At 33.2% G+C, this 24752-nt stretch overlaps 1 protein-coding gene across 8 annotated transcripts in view; it reads left to right on the top strand.

The window, feature by feature from the left end:
- The first annotated feature begins 525 nt into the window (after positions 1 to 525).
- Positions 526 to 24752, top strand: part of LOC134275926 (ankyrin repeat and sterile alpha motif domain-containing protein 1B-like) — a 34790-nt gene continuing 10563 nt past the window's right edge. Inside the window, exons 1-11 of one of the 8 annotated variants that reach the window (XM_062758209.1) lie at positions 526 to 972; positions 11517 to 11770; positions 12973 to 13081; positions 14028 to 14131; positions 14369 to 14480; positions 15257 to 15483; positions 16417 to 16587; positions 16951 to 17079; positions 17400 to 17471; positions 17829 to 17852; positions 20330 to 20554. In XM_062758209.1, coding sequence (XP_062614193.1) covers positions 11630 to 11770; positions 12973 to 13081; positions 14028 to 14131; positions 14369 to 14480; positions 15257 to 15483; positions 16417 to 16587; positions 16951 to 17079; positions 17400 to 17471; positions 17829 to 17852; positions 20330 to 20554 — 1314 coding nt within the window. In that variant the 5' untranslated portion in view covers positions 526 to 972; positions 11517 to 11629. The other 7 variants (XM_062758212.1, XM_062758210.1, XM_062758211.1 and 4 more) reach the window with 7 other exon arrangements.

Here is a 24752-nt window from a genome sequence, read left to right as displayed (position 1 = left end):
AAACAAAACTATGCAGTTTAAAAGGCCAAAAATAGTTGCAAAGGTAACTAATTTTGCAGTACTCATATGCAGTTTATGAACAGTATGAAAAGTTGAAAGGTACTAATTTTGCCCTTAGTAAAATTGAATCAGAAACATACATTAATTTTATAGGAAGCAACCAATATGTTTTTGCATGCTTTGTGTATTTAACCATAATCAAAATATCATTTCAGTCTGGACTAGATTCATGATTTAATATATTGATTTACTTAACTTTCATAATCATGTTCTGGTAAATGGTCAAGTGATATGATGTCACAGGAAGTAATTGAAGCAATAACATAGGTCCTAGCCAACTTGATAAGGATCTAATGGGCAGTAATAGACCAGCGGATCACTGCTCAACTACTCTCTTGTTATGATTTAGTGATTTATAGCAGCACAAAACTGGCCAAAAATACAACAGGGATATTATACACAGTGCAGTGAGATCATATTCCACCACAAAAAGGAAAGTTTGTTTGATTATATATTTGTGTCGATTGGAGACGAGAGTTTTTGTCGAATGTTGTTATAACATTTCCTTTCCTGACTTTGATGAGGTCAGGCTCTTTCACATGTTTTTTTTTTTTTTTTTTCTGCCGGATACACGACTGGAAAAGCCACACTATAATAACTCGGTGTTATAACTGCCCTGTTTATCTGTGCGACTCTCTTCATCCTCTTTATTCTGTGTTATGACTGCAGGCCGATTGGTGCGGTTCACTTTTCCTGATCTAGTACGAGAATCTCTTGTCTGTTTGTTTCTGTGTCAGCATCCCTTTATTCACTAGATATTTATTGGATCAGGCTGAATTATTCAGGGAAACAAAAAGGGCATTTTTGCCTCTGTGCATGGACCCCCGTGAATGGATTTGATCTAGGTTGATTTTTTGTGTGCATTCCATTCAAGCATTTCAGAGGGAATTTATTGATTAACCATTAAAAAAGGTAATTATGGCATGCTTTATAGTTAATCCTGTCAGCGTTGTCTATATGATGCTTTCCGATTAGATTGATTTTTTAAGGGCTTTTACTGTACATCAGGAGTCATTTTTTTTTTATGCATATAAAAATATTTCATGTATGCACCATAAATCAGTTCAAAGGGCCCTCCAAAGCCAGCGTCAGACAACATTTTACAGGATATATTGGAACATTTTATCAGTTTTGATGGCTAAATAATGGTCTGGAATCTAGGATAAGTACAAGCAGTGGTGAGAGAAATGTTTTTCTAGAACATGCTTTAAATAAACATAAAATATCAGATGGCAGTGTTGAGATATTTGTGAAATCTGTATCAGCTAGCTAGATATTAGTATTATTAAGGTGCATGCCTGCTTTCATACTGTGTTTTCAATGTTGTTCTCATCTTTACACAAAACATTCTTGGCTAGCTGTGTCAACAAATCGTGTATCCTGATTTTATAGCATCCTCTATATTTATGCGCATATCTGTGTTAATTTGTTAATGGGCCGTAATTAACCAACACATAGCTGTGTGTCCTGACAAATTATTTGTGTAACTTAAAGCTCAACCTGTCTATACAAAAGTACAAAAATAGATGCTCTTTTTTTACTTGAAGATTCATATAGCAGTGTTCAGTATACCTACTTTATAGTATTTCTAAGGGTGATAAGTTCATATTCATTGAGAATTTTAGTACATTTAGTTCACTGAATAGATAGATGTCAATTAGAAAGTTTATAAATCAACAAAAACAATTGGAGCCTTCTTCTGTTATAGATTGTAAAGAATTCCATCACATTTTTTATGAACTTTAGAAAAAAAAGTGTTATCTTCATAATGTTGTTTATACAAATACCTCATATCTGATCATTAAGCTGAGAAGTTGTATTTTTTGTTGGACCTGTGGTCGAAATCTGTCACTGTACAACATATTTCCAGGAGAGTAAAGAAATTCTATGTCAAAACATTTTTGGCAATCTCAGGGGTTTCTTTTTTCTTTCAATCGCGCTGATGGAATCAGAGAAGTGGGGGTGAAGAGAGGTGAAGGGAGGGTTATGTTTTATTGCAATCAAAAGATTTGCCTCCGTTTTTTTCCTAGGATTACACGTGTATAAGAGAGGCAATATAATGAAATCTGCAGACACATTAAGTTATCTGATCTCTTTTGATATCTATATATATATGATAGACAGAAACACCTCCCCAATTTCTTTTTTCTCTTCTGTTTTACCTATCTCTTGTCAGAATAATAGAAAATGGAGCCGTCTGTACGAGTATTTTAATGTTTGTGCAGAACACAGGCTTGTAAAGTCTTTATTTTGTAGCGATCTGTTTGATATTGTACTAGTCTAGTGGAACACAGTGTTTTTTTTCTTTGATCTTAGTTGTTGGCCGTTCTTTATTATATATATTCATATTATATGGTAGAGAAATCTGTTTAACTGTTCGTGATTGTTAAATCAAATTTAGTAAAGGCCAAAATAAATAAATTGCTAGATTCTCATCCAAATTTTTTTGAAAATCGAGGCGGGCGGGCGGCTTTTATTTTATATTTTTTTATTTTTTCAATTTTGCAGATTTCTTATTGACCTGGTCAGTCGATGTAATTTCATCTACAATACCCGAATAAAAGTCATAGTAAAGGTTCAATTATCTCTTACTTCACATCATCACCAATCTATTTCAACCCAAGACCCTTGTTTAAAATATATGCGCATGTATTACAGCAATTACTATCTTTTCAGCTGTCAAAATCATGTCGACTTTCGCGGTATTTAAAACGTAAAGTATATTGTTAGATGAATACCAATCCCGATCATAATTAAGACGAAGAAAAACAGAAATAAAAAAAATCGAGGTGGGGGCATAAAATCGGGGCGGGCGGGGAAGTTACAATATTTTCATTATGGCCAAATTTGCAGATTGCAAGATTTATCTGAATGATCTGGGATCGTAAATTTTTTTGTGGCATTTTCTTGCACCCTGAGAAGCTGTTTAGAATATTTATAGTGGATTATGAGATTATTGCATTTTCATTTTTCTTAAAAAAATACGTCAGATCAAAAGATATTGCAATAAGAAGAAAATCAGAACCTTGTAATGTGCTAGAAAAACATAAAGGGGGTATCATAAAAAAGTATGATCCACTCCTTGTTTTTGTTATAAAATACATGTACTTCCTCCTTTGCTACAAGGCTTGGCCAACCGAGGAAGGAAACTTTAAAATCTGCACTGTATACTAAATTCAGTAATAAGTGTAAGTGGAAAGTGATAAATGATCATGGTACATTACTAAGCTATAACTGCAGATGCACTTAAGTGCATTAACAACTGAATTTTTTGTTGGCTGCGGAAGTTACATATTAAGGGAGATGTCTCGCATTGTCACTGTAGATTTCTGATTGCCAATCATCAAGTGAGTTTTTAGTTCTTCCATTCAGGGAATTTTATTAGTTTTGTTTGATTATATGAATCGGGATGTATAGTATAGTTTATAATTATGCAAGTTAATTAAGGACTTTGTTCTAACAGTTCCTGTTGTGAAGTACATATTGGTAAGGCCATATGTAATGTACAGTACTGTATGTAATGTGGCTTGTATGTATTTGATTATGTTTAATTTATTGTAAACATGGTATAGAGGGATGTAAGTGGATTTTTTTATTCTCAAACTATTGAAACATTTGGATTGTCCAAAAAACCTTAATTTTTGTTTCTATAAAGCTTGTAAATCGGTCACTAATGGCGATACACATGCTTGCATTTTTTCTTTACCTGTTTTGCATTTCTTGTATTTCCTTTGGATCCTTTGATTCATTCTGTTGATCTAGGGAGTAATATTTATTGGTGCTTTATTCATTGCTAGATATTAGATAAACGGTGCTGTATAGTTAGACAAAACAGAAGGTCAGTGATTAACACCAGGCCGTTCTATTGTCTTAGGGAAGTTCATGCATAATCTTGACAAGATGCTTGACCTCAGACAATCAAAGAACAATGTTCTGTGAGGATTCCTGTGAGGCAGAAAAAAAAAGCTATGGCAGTTTTACCTGCAGACATACAAAGTTCCAATAAATTCTGGGAAAAGTTATATCATAGTTTCCAAAGGGCATAGAGCTGTAAGTTGTAGGCACTGTATAACCCACTATAGGAAGTTAGGACACCAGGGTTGAAGGAATACTGTGAGCTTATAGTCTTGCACATCAATCATCAAGGGAAAAAATTCTAATAAGTAAACATCTTCGTTACTTTCCCTGTTGTACTATAGAGTTGTAGAACGAGTCATGACCCATTTGCAAAAAAAAATTTCCCACCACTGATGAGTCTGTAAACATTTTTTTTTTCGTGTCTGCATGCTGACATGCCACAGTGCTATGGTAGTAATTTTGACACAGCTGTTGTGTGTTTTGGGTGAATTTGTCAAATTACCCATCTTATCAGAGAAGCTTTCTTCTGATGTCTATCCACATGACGGTAGTAGAAAACGGAGATTTACAGGACCACGATAACTTACGCTGGCTCCTGTCTGCTCACTGTAATTTGTGTTCTGATAGATTGAAAGTCAGGTATTTTGCACTTGATAAAGATTAAAAGTGATCTTTGTTTCTTTGTTGAGAGGTTTGGTGTTTATAGATAAATTTAATTAAGGCCTGACATGAAGAATGAGGAGTAGCTAACATCTTTTATGTCTTCTAACACTTACAATGTAGCTGTATCATGGAGTTGTTGCTCTGAAGATGGTAGGTTATATAGTTGTAGATGAAAAATGTGTAATTAAATTGGAATTCATTAAATTTGAGCATATAATTAAAATCTATATATATCAAATAATTATATTTATATAAAGTGTGTGTGTAAAAATTTGGAATTAAATTTAATTTAAACATTTCAAAAATATGGGAAAAATCATTACCCCAGGTAAACATAGTAAATCTAGACATTAAAAATACTGATGTAAGTCGATCTGTGGCACCCAAATGAGTTGTTTGATTAAAAAAAAAAGACTGTGATTCAGAAGTGATTTTTGTCTACTTCTGGCAATAATCATGTTACATTTCTGTCTTAGCAGGCACTGGCACAGAATATGTTGCTATCTTTGTACAAGTAGTGCCACTCAAAGGACTGCATATAAATGCATGCTAGTTTTGCGAAGATTATGCACAAATTAGATTCAAAGGCTTATGCTTGTAAATTTAGGAAATTATACACTACCTTAAGATTTCTGAGAGTGAAACTCACACTTTCTGTCCTTGAAAACACTTTAAATCATCTGGATTTCAGAATCTATACACATTATTTTCCTCTTCATCTGGTTCAGAATTCATAAATTGGAGAGGGTGCCTCTGTGTTTGATTTAGAGGGAAGATGTTTTACATCACCCACAAATAATATCTGGTGTAAATATTTTCTCTTAAGATACAGGTAGTTTTTGGGACTGGAGAATATTAAGGCCATATCTTTTGTTGCCTTCCAGAAATTAAATGTGGATGCCATTTCTTCAATGAAGAAAAGCATACTGTTTGTTTAGAGGTATAAAATTGATTGTAAAATGATGTTTACTGTATTGAAATGGAGCAAAGATCTGATGCAGCTTTGAGGCATGTTTATTGTTTCTGAATGGGGCAGATATAAAAAAAAGAAGGTAAATCCTGCTGCTGAAATGTTCCACATTGCACATATTGAAACGCAAAAAATGGCCAGGAACCAATCCCGAAGATTGGAATTCATTTCTGAGAATGTAGAGATATTGAGAAGTTAGTATACCCACATACCACACAGGCAGGTACGATATAAGTTATGGCCTATAGGAATGCACCTGTAGAGGAATACCGGTATGTGAGTCACTGACCTAGATAAAGTTCCAGGAAGTGCCATTATCCTGACTGCTATTGTCAGGAATATAAAGTGGCCATTAGGGATATCCATATAGCTCTTCAAGATAGATTTGTGTGAATGAGCCAAAATCTCAAGATGACCCCATTTCAATTTTTTTGGGATGAGGTATTTCTATCAGGAATTAGGATGTTAATTCATATTGACCACTAAAATTATTTCAGGAAATTAAAATATTAGTTACATAGACATTTTGTTAAAAAGATTTTGACACACAGTTGTCAGAACTAAGCTTATATATAGTATAAGGCCACTTAATTGTGAAACATGAATGATTTTGAAGGATTCAATTTTCTAAATGGTTTAATTAGTAATATCACTAGTACTTCTGAAAATTTAAAAGGTTCATTGATTCAGTTAATAATTTACACTGGGAGGGAAGATATTGGATTAAACTCACTGACATTCACTTCTCAAGGTGTTAGGGAAGTAGGGCTAATTGCAGACAGGTAGCTAAATTAACCTTGTAATGTAGGGTATACAAATCAGTGTATTATATATATGTTTCATTACGCTTTTGTTTCATCTGCAGTTGTTTTCCCATTTCCAGCAGTACCAGATTTTGATGATCAAGATAACTGTATTAAAAAATAAAAAAGTATAATATATTTTTGACAGAAAAAAACCCTGTTACTGCTCTGGCGTGATTACGCTAATATGATGTAAGGCATTGCCAAATAATTTTTACGAATGAGCGGGAAGGTATACGCAGGACAAGCACTCTTCCTTTAATGTTTTATAATCAGAGTCAGATGGGTGATTGAATCAGAAGCAAGCAGGGGCTTGGCGGGAGTCACGTAACAGTTTAACCTGAGTTAGGTGACTCAGTGGAGAAAAGTTTTCTGATTTTTTGAAAATATTGTTCAGATTTTTTTTAATCATGAGGATTTGGTACACAGAAGGTATGTACATGGGAAGTTTCATAAGATTTGCTCTCTATCTGATCTTACTTTATCAACATTCATCTTAATGTCAGAACTTGGTTTTTGGCGCGCAGTTTTAATCATAAATATTTAGAAAAAATTAGAAGTGCATGCGACTGTTGAAAGTTGTATTAAATTTTGAAGAAGCTATTTTCTTTAAGGATGTATAATGAATATGGCATTTTTGATTGATGTTGACATATATTTTTTATGATCACATCATAATTATATAGTGAGTTTGACCCAGTTTCTTAATTTTGTTATAACAAGTAATGTACGTAGTGTATAGTCATATGTGTAATATATTTCTAAATTGTAAAATTGAATGAAAAAAGGATTTTTATATACATTAAATTAGGTACGTGTATTTGAAAAGTAACATTTGATTTTCCTTCTGAAAAAAATGGAAATTAAGTTTTAAGTTTCACTTTTGCCTGTCTTTGGAATGTGGGGGGTTCATTGAGATCTTGGAATATTAGGAATATGAATATTTTATATGAAGCATATATGTTTAACCAAAGAATTTGATCTAACTTTGAATGGTGCTTTAGTTTCTTTTCTTAATCATCATGATCATGCATGTTTATGGCCAATGCACTTAAATTGGCTTTTTTGCATGTTCATCTTAATGACCAGGATTTCCCTTTGTATACATATTGCACAATCTGTTGACAATGGGATGGGCAGAGACTCAGCACATCTGGCCTGTCTTGTTTACCAATGAGGTGTAAGTTGATGGAGATCCAGTTTGATGATCTGTAAAGAGCTGACAAGCCAGGAACCTTAGTATAAATGAAGAGAAATGGGAAAGAAACATGGGTTCCTAGAAAAAAGATCATCGTGCATGTCATGATTTACACGGAAACTTTGACAGTTTCTTTGCACCTGACAGCTTTTCAACATCTGTTTATATACTTACTATAATGATGATGGGATATTTTTTGCAGATTGATTTTACTATTACCATGATTACCAGTGCAATATTATGCGCCCGGATCGATAGATCCAAGGCTTATATTGTTTTTGTCCTGTCTGTTTGCCTGTTTATTTGTTTGTCTGTTTGTCTGTCTGTCTGTTGTCAACTTTAACCTTCGCCATAACTTTTGAACCATGAAAGATAGAGACTTCATATTTGGTATGCATACTACATTAATGAAGCTCTTTCAAATGACACCAAGGTTCAATGGCCTTGTGACCTTGACTGTGATCTATATGCTAAAAATAGCTTTTTCGAACTTTCGCCATAACTTTTGAACCATGAGAGGTAAAGACTTTATATTTGGTATGCATGCATACTCAACTAATGAAGCTCTTTCAAATGACATCAAGGAGTATGACCTTGTAACCTTGACTGTGACCTATATGCTAAAAGTAGCTTTTTAGAACTTTCACCATAACTTTTGAACCATGAGAGATAGAGATTTCATAGTTGGTATGCTTACTTCACTAATTAAGTTCTTTTAATTGACACCAAGGTGAATGACCTTGTGACCTTGACTGTGACTTATGTGCTAAAAATAGTTTATTGGACTTTGTTGCCGCGGGGCGCATAGTGTTTCACAAACACATCTTGTTTGGATATTATTTTTGGAGTTATAGAAAACAATAATAAGGTGTATAAATCAAAGTCTATAGAAATGAAGATACACAGTTAAACTGGTCCTTTGGTTTAATTAGAGCAATGAATAACATTGCATCTAAATCATTACTCAATATAACATATTGGTTCAAGGGCTTATTCAGGTTGATGATGTAATTCTGACATATTCAATTAAGTTCAACTTCTGGAAAACTTGCAATGTTCTTTTCAAGGAAACATGTTTTTGGGGGTGTTGAAAACTCATTCATTAGGGGACCCACTGTGGTTTGAGCTTTGTGCTAATTTGTACGTGCTAATTGAAGGTTGCAGAGTATAATGATTTATACAGAATCTGTTTTTCATTAGTGTGGGAACAAAATTGGCAGCTGAAATTGAAACCTTTCAAAATTTTTGATAATGTAGAAAAAGTGTACATTTTTTTGTTTGTATAAATTAGAGGTAAAGGCTTCGAAAGTCTCAATATTTTCTGTATAGTTCTTACTATGAGAAAATAAATATCATTGAAAAAAAATAAAATTTTACATAATTTTATCATTTTATTAGTCTCCAATTAGTTTTCTTTTTTGCATGTTCTAAAGAAATGTATATTTCGTAGAATTTTTTTTATCAGCATGAGCATAAGTAAAAGATTTGTATTGCAATTGTAGAACATCATGTTATTTATATAAACTTGTACATAGTCTCTGAAGATTTGATGTAACCATGTTTTTCTGTAGTCTGGTATAAACATGTTCTACTGTAGTTTATGTCAGTTCAATAACATATTGCACTAGTACAGTGTATGATGTTATCATGTTTACACAGTCATTTGATGTAAACCTGTCCTGAAGTTCGATTTTAATGTAATCATGATTATATAACTGTAGTGTGATAAAACACTGTATGTGGTTTTCTGTAATTTGTTTAATGTAATAATTTTTATCATAGTTTATATGAAACTTGTTTTACTGTAATATGGTATTACTATTACCTTGATATTGACTAGTGTATCTTCAAATACCAATTTTTAGCTCTACTGGTTTATGCGATAGTAATGCGTCCGGCGTCCGTCCGTCTGTCTGTCTGTCCGTCTGTAAACAATTTTTCAAAACGCTACTCCTCCTACAATTTTAGTTTGATTTCAGTATAACTTGGCACACAAGTAGACTACACTAATTAGATACATAGAATAGTGCATCGGTTTTTGATTTCGATGAACGGTGTTGCCATGGTTACTAAAAATAGAATTTTCTGTGAAATTCCTTAAAAACGCTACTCCTTCTACAGTTTTGGTCTGATTTCAATATAACTTGGCAGACAAGTAGACTACACTAAGATACATAGAATAGTGCATCGATTTTTGATTTCGATGAACGATGTTGCCATGGTTACTAAAAATAGAATTTTCTGTGAAATTCCTTTAAAACGCTACTCCTTCTACAGTTTTTGTCTGATTTCATTATAACTTGGCACACAAGTAGACTACACTAAGATACATAGGATAGTGCATCGGTTTTTGATTTCGATGAACGGTGTTGCCATGGTTACTAAAAATAGAATTTTCTGTAAAATTCCTTTAAAACGCTACTCCTTCTACAGTTTTGGTCTGATTTCAGTATAACTTGGCACACAAGTAGACTACACTAAGATACATAGAATAGTGCATCGGTTTTTGATTTCGATGAACGGTTGTTGCCATGGTTACTAAAAATAGAAATTTCTGTGAAATTCCTTTAAAACGCTTAGAATTTTCCCACAATTTTGTTTTGATTTCAATATAATTTGGCACACAAGTAGACTCTACTAAGAAACATAAATTAGTGCATCGGTTTTTGATTTCGATGAACGGTGTTGCCATGGTTACTAAAAATAGAATTTTCTGTGAAATTCCTTAAAAACGCTACTCCTTCTACAGTTTTGGTCTGATTTCAGTATAACTTGGCACACAAGTAGACTACACTAAGATACATAGAATAGTGCATCGGTTTTTGATTTCGATGAACGGTGTTGCCATGGTTACTAAAAATAGAATTTTCTGTGAAATTCCTTTAAAACGCTACTCCTTCTACAGTTTTTGTCTGATTTCAATATAACTTGGCACACAAGTAGACTACACTAAGATACATAGAATAGTGCATCGGTTTTTGATTTCGATGAACGGTGTTGCCATGGTTACTAAAAATAGAATTTTCTCTGAAATTCCTTAAAAACGCTACTCCTTGTACAGTTTTTGTCTGATTTAAATATAACTTGGCAGACAAGTAGACTACACTAAGATACATAGAATAGTGCATCGGTTTTTGATTTCGATGAACGGTGTTGCCATGGTTACTAAAAATAGAATTTTCTGTGAAATTCCTTTAAAACGCTACTCCTTCTACAGTTTTGGTCTGATTTCAATATAACTTGGCACACAAGTAGACTACACTAAGATACATAGAATAGTGCATCGGTTTTTGATTTTGATGAACGGTATTGCTATGGTTACTCAAAATAGAATTTTCTGTGGAATTCCTTAAAAACGCTACTCCTTCTACAGTTTTTGTCTGATTTCAAAATAAGTTGGCACATAAGTAGACTACACAAAGATACATAAAATAGTGCAATGGTTTTTGATAAGTACAAACCAGTAGAGCTACAGTCTCGACAGAGACTTCTGGTTTCTATTATAAGAGTATGCATTTTACTGTACTAAAGTTCTTTTAAGTTTTATGTAATCCTGATTTATTGAAATTTACTGCAACTGCATATTTCATGAAAATATTATACCCGGTAAATAGAGATATCTGTTGAAAAGCTTATATATAGTTCTTCAATGTTAGAATCCACCAAGCGACAGATTAAAGCAAAAGTGCTGGGTATCTTTTTTTCTAGTGGGAGTTGGCTTTTCAAAAGGTTTCTTAGAGTATTTGTGTTTCAAGATTCTAGGGTACATGTACTTATGTATATTTCAAATGTTTGCCTACTAATTAACTAGATGGCTGCTAATTAGAGTTGGATTAATGATATAAGAATTTTCCTTGGGGAGAAACACAGTAGTGCAGGTGTCATCAAATACACTAGGATAAGTAAATGTATTAACACTGCAGTTGTAAATTTGTGTTAACGATGGTTTACTTTGTTGTTGTAGGTTTGTACAGGGGCTCCGTGATTGGTGGACCGCGAACTGCTCTGACCCAAATTACGGACAATGTCGCACACCGAAACTCATGGTCCTCAAAGAGGAAGTCCTTGCCGGGTGCCATGGCAATGACTTTTGACCCCATGAAAGAAGAAAATATTGAACCTAGTATGGCAACCATTGCCATGACAACACATGAGCCAAGGAAGTCCAGATTACATGGGAAGGAGGAGGGGGTGGATGATGACGAAGAATGGGCAAAGGTAAGAGGGTTTTTTTTTGTTACACTAAATTGGCTGTATTATAAATTTTGTGATTGAATATACATTGGATGCTATTGTTGCCAGGCTTGTGACCTTGACCTTGATATTACCAAAATTAAGACATGGGACCTCAATATTAGTCAATTCAGATTATAAAATACCAATACTTTTGTAGAAAACTGGTAGCAATAGCTAGATCCATACAATTCTCTAATTCAAACCTCATTATCTGAATCCCAATGGGACCAAAAAATGAGATCTCTTTGGATATGATTGGACAAAATAGTTTACGAATATGTGGTTTGAATTTCCAAATAACTTTGATATATACTTAAGAATTGGAGTTAGAGATGTTCTGATCTCTTGTATTTCTAAGAAATTTCTTTAATATTTAAGAAATTTTGATATTGAAAAAAATATTTCTATTTGCGAATCATGAATAAACTTTGACCTTGACCTTTAGATTGCAGACATTGTCTCCAGTTTTGGGGGAGACATTGGGGTATACACTGACCTGCCTTCATTTGAAGCCGAGATAAAGATGCTCAACCGAGGTACACCAGCATGCTGAGATGACTCGCAATATCTCATATACATCTGACAAGATATTTTAAACATTCTTTCGCATTATCACACACATTAATCTGCCCATATCTATAAGCCTATGCATGAACAGAATGATTTTCTTTTTTTTTTTTCAATTTCAATACTTCTTTTTGATTGCTCCTCTTTTACTAATAAACAATTCTACATGAAAATAGCTGAAAGCATACTTATGCATTGTTTTTAAGACATGCTAAAAATAAAATCTGTCCATGCAGGAACATATTGCCAATGATATTTTATTTTCAGACACCATAAAACATCTAGATTTTTGGTTTTAAAAAGAACCATTAGACTAGTTTTAGAAAAGGCATTGAGAAACAAAAACCAAAATTTAGAATTTTAGTTTCAGTATATAAAATTTAGGTCCACATTCACCTAAACCCCATGCTGGTGTTTAACTTCTCTGCTAACTAATTATGCCATTAACAAGATTTTTTGTGGATTTCAGGTTTTTTCCAATTTTTTTTTATCCCATACTAAAAAGGGGCAGGTTTTGAAAGTTGCAGATTTCCTGTGAAAATATTTATCTTATTCTACTACTTTCCTCTCATTTTGTGCATGACCTTTCTGCACTTGTAGTCTTGCATGTTCTTTAGATTGAGGACATAATGGCATCGTTTGGGGGTGGAATTGCCAGGGAGTCTGTCTTTATGAGAGAAATGGAACCAGCCTTTCTGAAAAAGTTAGCTGATAGTTTACAACAGTGTATGTATTTTTGTCTCCAATTATGTGAGGTGTATTTTTTGTGAAAATTTCAATTCTCTTGATGATTTTTGAATGAATACCAAAGGTTAAATGTCCCTATTTTAAACCCTTGGTATCTTGAGTTTAGTCGGACAGCAGAATTAAGCAGGAAATCTTAAAAGTGATTAAATTAAAGCATAAAGTGGCAGGGGCACTGATCTATATATTCAATGGTCAAAAAATTATTTTTGAAGATGTAAAGTTTTCAAAAGATTATGTATATGACATATAATTATAATGTAATTTACTACCATTTTATAAAAAGTTGAAATTTTCAAAATTTTTAATGCTTTAGAATTCACAAAATTTCAAGATATTGGTAAGCATTGCCTTTTAATCTTGCCTTTCTTGCCAGGGGCTATAAGAAAAACCACATCCTAATTGCTATTGCAGAGTAATGCCCCTTGGTTCTCTTATCTTTCGCATGCTACAAAATCTTTGCTCACTTAATTCTGAAAATCTGAAATGAGTTTAGAAAAACACTGACAAATATTATGAAAAATATTTATGCTCTTGATGTGTACAACAAATTAAATTTTGCTTTTATTATGATGTATTGCATAATCCAATGCATCCGTAAGTAGAGATTGATAGTTATGTAATATGTAGATACAGAATACTAAGTGTTAAGGCTTGTCACAGTTGGGATGAGTCAATAACTTCATTTGATCATCTGAAGTAATGTATAAAAAAGAAGGAAAAAAATCCAAGGAAAAAACTTGTTTACTTGTGTAAGAAGTCTATGAATCAATAAATTAAATCTTGAACATGTTGAAAAACAAAGATTAAAATTTTTCTATCAGATTAAAACTGAAAAAAAAAAATGAAAAGAGATTAACATTTATTTCCATGTTACTGGGAAAATAAACTGTTAGATTAGATTTCAGAGTGAGAAATCTTCTTTTAGATCCCGGACAGATCCTGAGTGTGGGGGAATGGCTGGACGAGATCGGATTGGGCCAATACGAGAATACCCTGGTGGCTAACGGATTTGACCACACAGACTTTCTGGTGAGTTCCCCGGACAAAAATAATGATTTAATCTGCAGTAAGAGAGATCCCCTACACAACAATGTCACAGGACACTGACAAAATCTGATTTAACCGTCACCTGCATGATCAATAGCCTACGTCATTACCAATCACTTCCTGAGGGGAAAATTAGCCACACATGTATTTATTCATGTTAGAATGATTTTCAACATCTGCTTTGTTCTCAGTTTATACATAGAAGTGTTTTTTTAACAGGGGGAGAAGATAATGGAGGATAGTGACCTTGAAGCTATAGGAATTACCTCATTGGAACACAGGAAGAAGATCCTGGACTCAGCCAAATCACTTCCACAGCTCACCCCTATAGGTAAGTATCACCTAGCTTGTTCTCAGATCAAGATAAGCCCTCCCATCCCAACTTGCTCGTAGATGGCAGTTTCTTATCAACCTCTGCCTTATGGACTAGATCCCCCCCCCCCCCGCAACTTATTCTTTTAGGGAAGTGTATGACCACCCCCCCCCCCCCCCACTTATCCTTTTAGGGCAGTGTCTGAATCCCCCACCAGCTCATTATAGGTAAGTGCTCCCAACTCGTTCTCAGCAGCAATTCATAGCCCTAGGCCTTACCCTTATGGATTAAAAATCCTTAGCTCATTTCTACAGGCAGATGCCCCTCCCCACTAGTTCTCAGGTTGTAGCTACTTATCAACCTCACCCTCTTGGATAAGAAATCCCCCCCCTGTTCCTTTATGTATCAACCCCTACCTCCCAGCAAAAATACTTAACCATCCTTTACTTAGGATCAGCTTACTTTCAACTAACTCTCTCAGCTAACTCCAGTCAGTATTTTAAAATCCCAGCCAGGTTTCTCCTCAGACTTCTCTATGGCATAGGTAAGTTGTTTCCCTTTCCTATCTTTTTTTAGCCAAGTAACTTCCCATCTCATATCTACCAGTAAAGGCTTTGTACGGTCTGGACTACCGTTAATTATTGTGTAGATCTTAGCTTGAAAGTCCTACAGAGATCACCAACCCAATTTTATGAACATAAAGAATATCAATAAAAAATAGATAGTACTTATTAATTTCTTTTAAATAAAATGCATAAATTTTCCATAATTTGATAAATGTGTTGATATTTCAGACCCAGACAACCTCCCTGTGTCTGTGAGTGAGTGGTTAAATTCCCTACATCTGTCAGACAAGACAGAAACGTTCATGAACAAGAACTTTGACACAATGGAGCGTGTGATGAAGCTCTGGGAGGTGGAACTGACCAGTGTGCTAGACATCTCAGCCGTGGGACACAGGAAGAGAATCCTAGCCTCACTGGCCAACAGGAAAAAACCCGAGAGACAGTTCTCTAGTCTGGTAGGTAAAGAGAGACAACTTTTACTTGTCTCAAACTTTGTCCATCTTCAGTTTAGTTTCTTTGAGGGAAAAAATACATGTTTATCTGTGATTTGATGAACTACTGAAGCATTTAAGAGAAAGATATGGAGATAACTAACAGTATTCAATCTCAAAGTCCATAAAACAATATAAAATAGGAGCAGAGCAAACACGGACCTCTGAAACATCAGAGGTGGGAAATGGAGGAGTGAGCATCCCCTAAGCACACCTGCCGTATGCTTTTCATGATTAAACATTAAGTCGTCAATTCAGTGTGTAAATAGACTAACAATTAGTATGAAAAACGTCAGTCAGCATTTGACTCAATGATATTTGCTGACAAGGTCATTGTATCGACCATAGAACTTACGAAATGATGGCTTTAAACGAGACTGTTGATATTCTTGTTTCATCAACTTGCTTGTCAATAATTTACCTCGTTTTAGAAATTGTTCATACGTAGAGCATGCTCTTGCGTATCGAATCAACTGAGATATATAGACTATGTATACAGGTGATGAAGGTATATTGCTGCATAAGTAAGGGAAGGTGACGATAGAAAATTTAAAGTCATCAGGTTTATCATATAGCTCGGTTGTTAAATTACCATTAACATCTTTTTCAAGTAAAATATCCATGTATGAAACAGTTTTCCTCTAGTATTTTATAAAATAAAGTATACAAGATAATTCTCTCAAGTGTTTCAATGATGAAGAGGAATATAGATGTTGGATAGTCTCTGCATGAAACATTTTACAGTACAACAGATAAGATACCTGTAATTTTAACTATAAATAGTAATTGATATTGAACCTCAGTATAAATCGATTTGTCCAGGAAGTGTCAATTTTTGATTAAGCCATTCATAGAAAATTGTCCCTTCTACATAATTTTTTTTTCCTTTTGTTACAGAAGAAGCGTACGAAGGATGAGGATAAGCCCTCATCAGAACCAGAACTTAACCTCTACAAGGACTACACTAAGGTCAAACCTCTCGCCTCATCCTCAGAGGAGGAAAACAAGGTATCCCAGAATTCCCTCCCAGACAGCAGCGAGGATGAGGACGTCTTCCGCAAAGAACAGGTAAAGTTATTATAAAGACAATTTAGGATAGTACAATACATAGATTATCCTAAGTGTGGTTTAGAAGTACTGAAACATATATACCAACTATCATATATTGCGTGTGGTTGTCAAAGCAAAAAATAAAGGGCGTCTTTACTATTTGTTTATTCTCTGTGTTCAAATTCAGGATACTTTTAAATTAAATAAATACACTCATTTTACAAAACATTTTCATGTATGCTTTTATAATGTATAAACAAGAATTCCATTGAAATGAACATACTCTAACTGTATGAAACATTAGATATAAAAATAAATTTTGGTCATGTCTGATTTTTGGTAGCTTTCTTTATTCTTGACACATGTCTGTTCTCTATTCAGGGTAAAGCGTTAAGGGACAGTTCCATACACATCAGGCCTCCCCACCAGGCTAACACCGCTACCCCCATCAAACAGTGGAGGCACCGGCCAGAAATGTTGGTCAAGGGCTGCTGTAACTACTCCGCCCAGGTATGTCTTATCAAGAGGTCTTAATATAAGGTTGGAGACAATATTTCTACATAAGGGCAGCAATAAAATTAAAAATCAACTTTTATTCGTGATTTTTTTTCACTTGATACACAAGATTTTAGATTTTCGATGAATTTTGTAATGAAATGAATTAGATCGACAGTCAATTTTAGAAAAAATGTGAAACCCAATAAGATTCACCCTTGTATCCAACTAAAGATACTTTTTTTTGTACAGTTCTCAGGTTTGTTTTTAAAAGTTCAGTACGATTTCTTGGGATGAAAATTGATCTGAGAGGTTTTGAATTTCTTCTGTTTTAGTATCTGGGCTCCACACTAGTCAGGGAACTTGTAGGAACAGAGTCTACAATAGAAGGAATCACAAAACTAAAGGTAAGCACTGGGACATTCCTCTATGTGTAATATAGGCATATAGGTACACAAAAAACATGATGGAGATAGGCATTATAAATATTCACACAATGTACACATACAAAGGGAATTAACTCTGAAAGCATGACATAGTGTTTGTGTATGCTTTTAATATTGGTAACAATTCAGTCTTAAAAACAGAAGGTTCTTCTGATAATTGACATTATGGAATAATATAAATCTTTAACACAGTAATCAATTTAATTAATTCGTCATTAATCAAAAATGTCAGGTATTCATACATGTACCAATTTGTGTTGATGTTTCATTTAATTAATTACTGGTATGATTAAAAATTGACCACAATCTGATTAACAGATGAAATTTAGGAAAAAACTTCAGGTTGGTTCGATGTTGTCCATTTTATGTCGTATATAGTTTGAAATCTTTAAAAACCTTTGTTATTAAAACTTTTCTTGGGTTTTGTGATCTTGATTATAGATATTGCCAATAACTTGTGCATGCATGTGTCAAAATATGTTGTTCATTATTTCAGTAGAATTAAATTTCATTTTTGTTTATTTTCATTAGTTGAAATTGTTAGAAAAGGTAAATGATTTCACAACCTTTAGATTTTTTGTAGCATTTTCCCCCCTTGCATACTTTTTTTTCTGTTCATCGAGTATATAGGCATGTATTGTACAAGAGTTATCCTTCTTTCATCATGTTGAAATATTAACACATTTTGATGTTTCATGTGTTATGTGAGCATGCCCTAATATAAAGAAACTTAAAATAAAAGGTGAAAATTGTTTTAATAAGGTACAATTCAGTTGAAGAATTTTTTAGCCTATTTGTGTAGTTTTAATGACTTTGCATGATTCTTTTCATCAATGCTTAAATAGCATGTCAAAATTAAAACACTGTGTTGCATGTACCATTGAAATCTTTGATTTTACTCTACTCTGCAGCTTATTGAAAATTTCTTAAACTTTCATTTTGATGATCAAGGGATATAATTTACACAAACCTACAATATCTATCTTTGCTCTAGCTATCAAATTAGGGTCAAATCTGTTATACACATAAAAAAAAAAATCTTAACAGTGAACCTTGCATCTTCTGCTAGAAAAAATATAAATAATAAATTCCTTCAAGATTACTATTGAAAAAAAAAGTTACAAATAAGTGAATGAATATCTCTTAATTGACCTGGCTACACAATGAATATGTATTTAAAGATGGTTACTTTCTATGTGTTTTTGAATATAAATTAATCCTTTAACTGTTGGTGGTGAAAATTAAAATGTTCATAGATAACTTAGATTAAAAAATATATTTCATATAAAATACTGAAGTTTCTAAAACTTGTTTAAAAGTAAGACATAGAGTATTGGACCAACTTCAAACTTCCAAACATCTTACTCACAGGTATATGAATACAAATGATTTTACATGAATTTTTTTAAGTCAAAAAAAAAAAAAAATTGATAAAAGCAGAAATCAGTTTATTTTGCACAAATGACAGTCCAGTGATTTCAGTCTTTGAGGCATAGTTTAGTCCTAAATATCAAATTATAGGGAGACAGTATATATAGAAATATTTCATATACAGATTTTATGGATAAAGTTTTTATGCATCTCTATGATATGAACTAATGTACATACTAAAATTACCAATGCCATGAACATGACATTGAACATTACATCTGCCTTTATGGAGGTTGGAGATCTCAGGCCATATTAAAACCTGACTGCTGATATTTATTTCTAGTGGGAGGATTAAAAGATGAAATGTAAACTTAATATTGGACATGATTGGGCCATCACGCTTGAGTAAGCCCAATGCATTCCCAATAACTCTTAATAATTTTCCATCCCATTGTAAGCTCATAAGTCATATGTGATCAAAAGATGCTAGACATAACCAGAGAAATTAGAGATTTAAAAAAGCATATTTCATTTCGGATGCTGAATCCCATGGGAGGCCAAGCCCGGGACTTGAAAGTCATCGTTTTCAGTTTAGAAGACGAGATAGTTTTGTTTTCTTCAGATCCGCAAGTTATATCAAATTTTCCGTGCCAGTACCCCTGATTTCAGATGGGCTTCAAGAGCGAAATTAATTTGAAAAATGCTAATTCTCGGTGTTCATCAGTAGCAGAAATCAAGCGCAAAAAACAGACTATAGCTGGAAGGCCCCTAAGTGATGCGGTCGACGAAAAAAACCTTCAGTTGTGAAAGTGATAAAGGCCACTTGATCATTAATCTTGTGATTTCTACTCCGAGTTACGCATTAAAATTTCCTTTTTCTCTGACAGATGTAATAGTGAAATATGAACTAATACGGATTGTCAGGGTCTTTCGTTTAATCCCCTTGATCTTACTGAATCGCAGCCATTCAGAGCTGTCAAGATTTACTAAATAGCTTCCCTCATGTCTCTGTGTAGCTTGACATCTTAAATTTATATCACTCAGTGATGAAACTGTGTTGTATTTTTTTTTATTATGAGGGAATTTTTAGCTGAGGCAATGTTTCTTAAACTTTTTTTTCAATGAAATGAGAAATATATATCCATCTCTTGCAGCATGAGAAAGCATCAATTGGCATATTTTTGTTTTTCATCTCTTTCTTTGCCATCAAATAATTTTGCAAATTTATTGATTTAATTAAAAAAAAAAGTCTTATGAATGATAATTAAAGATTGTTTTGAAATGTTAATAATGAACAGATAATTTATATTGTAACCATAACATATACATGTGTAATGACTTGCACATGTAATATTCTAAAGGGAATGCATGTTTCTGGTTTCTCTTAAAACATTGAGATCATTTCATTATTCATGATTGTCTGAATTTTCAAATGTTCTCATCAACAGAAATCAGCAGAAGTCATCGCCAAAATTCCCACCATTTTGTTGTCAATATCCTACAAAGGAGTGAAATTCATTGACGCCAAGTCCAAGAAGGTGATCTGTGACCACGAGATAGGGAACATCTTCTGTGCATGCCAGGACGCCCAGAGTATGAATTTCTTCGCTTACATCACACGGGATAACCAGACATCCAGACATTATTGCCATGTGTTCAGTTGTCGGACAGCGGTAAGTTATAACATGTAAACTGATATAGCACACTGGCTGCATTATACTGAGACTGCAGACATTTAACATATTTTGCATATATACACAGATTTGAGGTGGTTGGGGGGGTCTTTAATTTAAGGTTCTTTATGATAAACTGTACTGATACTTTTTTATTGGTCTAACATTTATACTTCTGTACTGCTAATGAACTATAGTGTAATTAATGATAGCCCTTTTTTTTTCTTTGTAAATCCTGTTTGATTATTAATTAAGTAAACCAGTCTTCAATACTACATAATCACTTAAAAAGGAGCTCTAAGCTAAATATGGAATTTTCCCTTTTAAAGAAAGATTTAATTTTTGTTCAGTTTGAATTGGTAATGAATGTGATTTCTATTGATGTTCTGGAGTGGCATAGACAGCCTGGCCCTTACATTTAATATAGAAACAACGAGACACAAACTTGTAAATTCTCTATCCTGGAGTACTGAAATAGCATTATCTCCCTTTGTACTGAATTTTACAGTTTGTTAAACACTTCTGGCTGAGTGATTTCTGAGTTTGGGGGTTTCCATAGATTTTACCCCTGGTTAGATTTAGGGGAGGGGCAGACTGATGAGGCAACATCTGTCAGGGTCCCTCCCCAGCGGGGTGCTGCATCTGTATGTAAGGGGGGTTTGTGCAAGGTGTTAGTGTAAATGAAAATCAGTTGTATGTTGTTATTCATATTATAATTTTCAGAAATTGGAATTAATTTACTTTGAATTGTGCTGCTTTCCAAATTGCATATGTGATGGAATTTTTGATCTCTTCCAGGCTTTTAAGTAATAGAGAAATACAGAATTAAATTACCATGCATGTTTGTGAAATTATTTTCTAATTCAATTAAATACTTTATCTCGGGGTACAGATGTAATTAAAAATTCACTGTTTAAATCATCTAACAAAAAAGCAAATACCAGGAACTCCATTCTTAATCAGACTGAAATTATATTATAACTGCTGTATATACTCTTAGATTGCAGTCATTAGATGAATTTATAATACCCCTGGTAATACATTCAAAGTTTCCTGATTTACGTGTGTAAAGTCAATAGTTTTTGGTGGGTCTGAACAAATCAGCTGTGTATGATAATTGCCTTAATACTGGTATTAAATAAAAATAAATAAAATAAATATTAATACCAATATGAAGTAAACAGACAGTATCCTAACTTTAAGACTTGCATCTAAGAGAATCTATCATGCAAAAGAATTTTCTGCCAAGTACGGGAAGATATTCGTTTTTAGTGTATATTACAATGGAATTTTTATCTGCCACATAAAAGTTGGAATTTTCAAATATAAGTCATTTTATCCCTTTTCCTTCAAAAAAAAAAAATTAAATTAAAAAATCAACAACATACCTTAATTTTGTGTAGAAGAAGGCATAAAGAGTATTTTTAAAATTTTATTTTGTTTTTAATCAATTTCTTTTGGGTTTTCCATTAATTACACCCAAATGTACAATCTAATATTCTCTTCTTTATTTTACAGCTATGTTTACTTAGTTTGTAACAAACAGTCTTAAAATGGACTATATTTAAAAGAAAATTAAGTCGAAGGATCTTGTACGGAAATTGCATTATTAACGATTTCGTAAACTTTCCAAAAATGTGTGCAGCAGTTTCTACGCACTTGACAAGTGAATTATTCTGTAAGATATTTTTATATTGAGTTTGCGCAACCATGTGCATGACCTCATTCTGTAGTAGTTTCAAAATGGCGGAGTTACGAAAGATTTATTATGAAGCTGTAAATACTGTCAGTTGCTAATATTAAAGTGATATATATGTAGATTTTGTGTAAATTATAAGCAAATTTTATTTATCCAATCGATCAATTTTTACGATGTCATTTTATTTTACATTGTTTTCAACAACAAACTTATTAAGAAATCGTTTAAAATTTCAAAAAATCTTTAAATAATGATACATTTATTCATAAAGATTCTTATGAATATACAGTGACTCTTTAAAGGTTTAAATCATGAAAGTTAACCCTTCATACTTTGTAATAATATTCTCCAAATATGAATTACTGAAAGATCTAAGGGCATCGATTAGTTAAGGTACCTAAATATTTTTGCTTCGATAACCAACCCATGAAAACAAGCTTAGTATATTGTTAATATACTGCATGCACATGTGCACAGGATAGAAACATATATTTATAAGAACTTGACATTTTTTTTCTTGATGGAAATAATCCATTTGTTTTGTCCTTCCCTCACGACACACAAGATTATAAATCATCTATTTTTTTCCTTCTGGGTCAATATGCATGGTGATAAATTCATTTTACAATAGAACCCCAGTGGCCTAAATATGACATTTGTTAAGAGAGGGACAAAAAATGCTGAAGCTACAACAAAACTTCTAATGGAAATCAAGCAAACTATCCCCTCTTGTCATTGCCGCAATTAGGGGTGTTTGCCATTTATCATAATGACTAATGCGAATCACGAGCCTTGTGTAATTATGATGTATTTGTTATTGGCTAACATTAAATGATATTGATATATGTGCCTCGAAAATCGCCCATTGTGGTATTGTCCGAACGGCCTTAAATAGATTGATTTAATGGAAGCTGTATTGTACGATATCAATATATGTAGATTTTTTGTCACAGTTTAAATATTGCATATTTTGACTTTTTTCACGAAAGAAAGAGTTAAATTGCCAAGAATCAATGAGAGCACGAATAATGATCCCCCTGATCGAATGATAATGGTATTTATTTGATATAAAAGACACACACCTTTTGTGAGGATATTTGGATGCAAAGAAGGTAAAATGCGATGACTTTGATTGTGAGTCCTTATCTGATGACGGGAACAAAAGATTTAAATCGTCGGGGGACAAAGGTCACCGATTGCTGACAAAAGTCGAAGGGCTCCCCCATGTCATTGAAAATAAAGTGGTTTTGTGCCAAGAGGCAGTGGGGCACATGCAGATAAAAAAGAGTTAATTTTCATTGACAAATTTTCTGAATGAATTGTGTAACAATGCTTACGGCCAACAGGAGTTTAGGATTACACCAAGACACTAACAGTGTATGCTGTAGGCATCCACGAACCATTTCTATGGTATACCCCCTGTATCTGTATGTTCATTTCATAGGCAATGCTTACTAGGCAAATTCTTGAACAATTTCTTCTCCTTAAAAGCAGTATCAAATTATATATATCATTCAACAATTAAAATTGCCAATATATACAAAGTTAAAAATTTACAATTTATATACTAACTTGATTTTCAACGAAATTGGACATTTTATAAATATATTGAATAGGGTTATCTCATTCAACAATTAAAATTGCCAATATATACTTATAACGTAATAAAAATTTACAATTGATATATAAAAAGAATATGTTCATTTCAAGGTACTTTAAGACTGGCTAAAAAGTGAAGTATTTTTCCTTATGATTCTATATTCTGACTCAGACTTGTTAGTGCATATTGATTCATCATTACCCAATCTCACATTTTGTATTTTTATAAAACCTAAATGTATATATGTGATAGGTAGTATTTGGTCCCATTTGTATGTGATATATTACTCATTTCCGTTTCTCATGTATACAAAAAATCATGGCTTCAGGAGAGAGATAGCTACCATGATTAAGGATTGTATGTAGAGAATTGATAAACTCGTAAAAATCACCCCAACCCTATCAAGTATCATACCAAATGTAATAACGAGATCCAAGCAAAACACTCTGTCTCATTCAGTCAGTTTATCCAAATATTTCTTTTTGCTGATACAATTGTGAGGATTTTACTGTTAATTAGGGGCAGTGAATGCGATCAGCACGCTCCATTAAGTATCCACGGTGATGACATGTTTACCTAGGGCTGGACGTCCACCAGGGTCATCCCACATATTTGTTGTGGCCTCCGATTGTTTATAGGTTTCATTGTCAGGGAAAATGTACATCAACAGTTTAGTATTTTGATCCTTGTTTGTGGGCAGTGTCAGTGGGCTATATTTATTATTTGGGTTTTTATGGCCACAACTTTGCAGGATATTTTGTACTGTTAAGTGAAGTCATTTTTTTTTGTGGTCAGCAGATTTTTTTTCTGCTTAGGTCATCTATTCAAGTTTTTTTTGATTTTAAAAAGAGATACATGCACATCCTGATTTGTCACACCTTAACTTTCCTATTATAAAT

Source organism: Saccostrea cucullata, unplaced genomic scaffold (genome assembly GCF_032062105.1).
Source record: "Saccostrea cucullata isolate Sc308-1 unplaced genomic scaffold, CSIRO_AGI_Scuc_v1 ctg139, whole genome shotgun sequence".
Classification (NCBI taxonomy): domain Eukaryota; kingdom Metazoa; phylum Mollusca; class Bivalvia; order Ostreida; family Ostreidae; genus Saccostrea; species Saccostrea cuccullata.
Note: the sequence above shows the minus strand (reverse complement) of the source record. Positions and strands in the feature narration are given on the sequence as shown.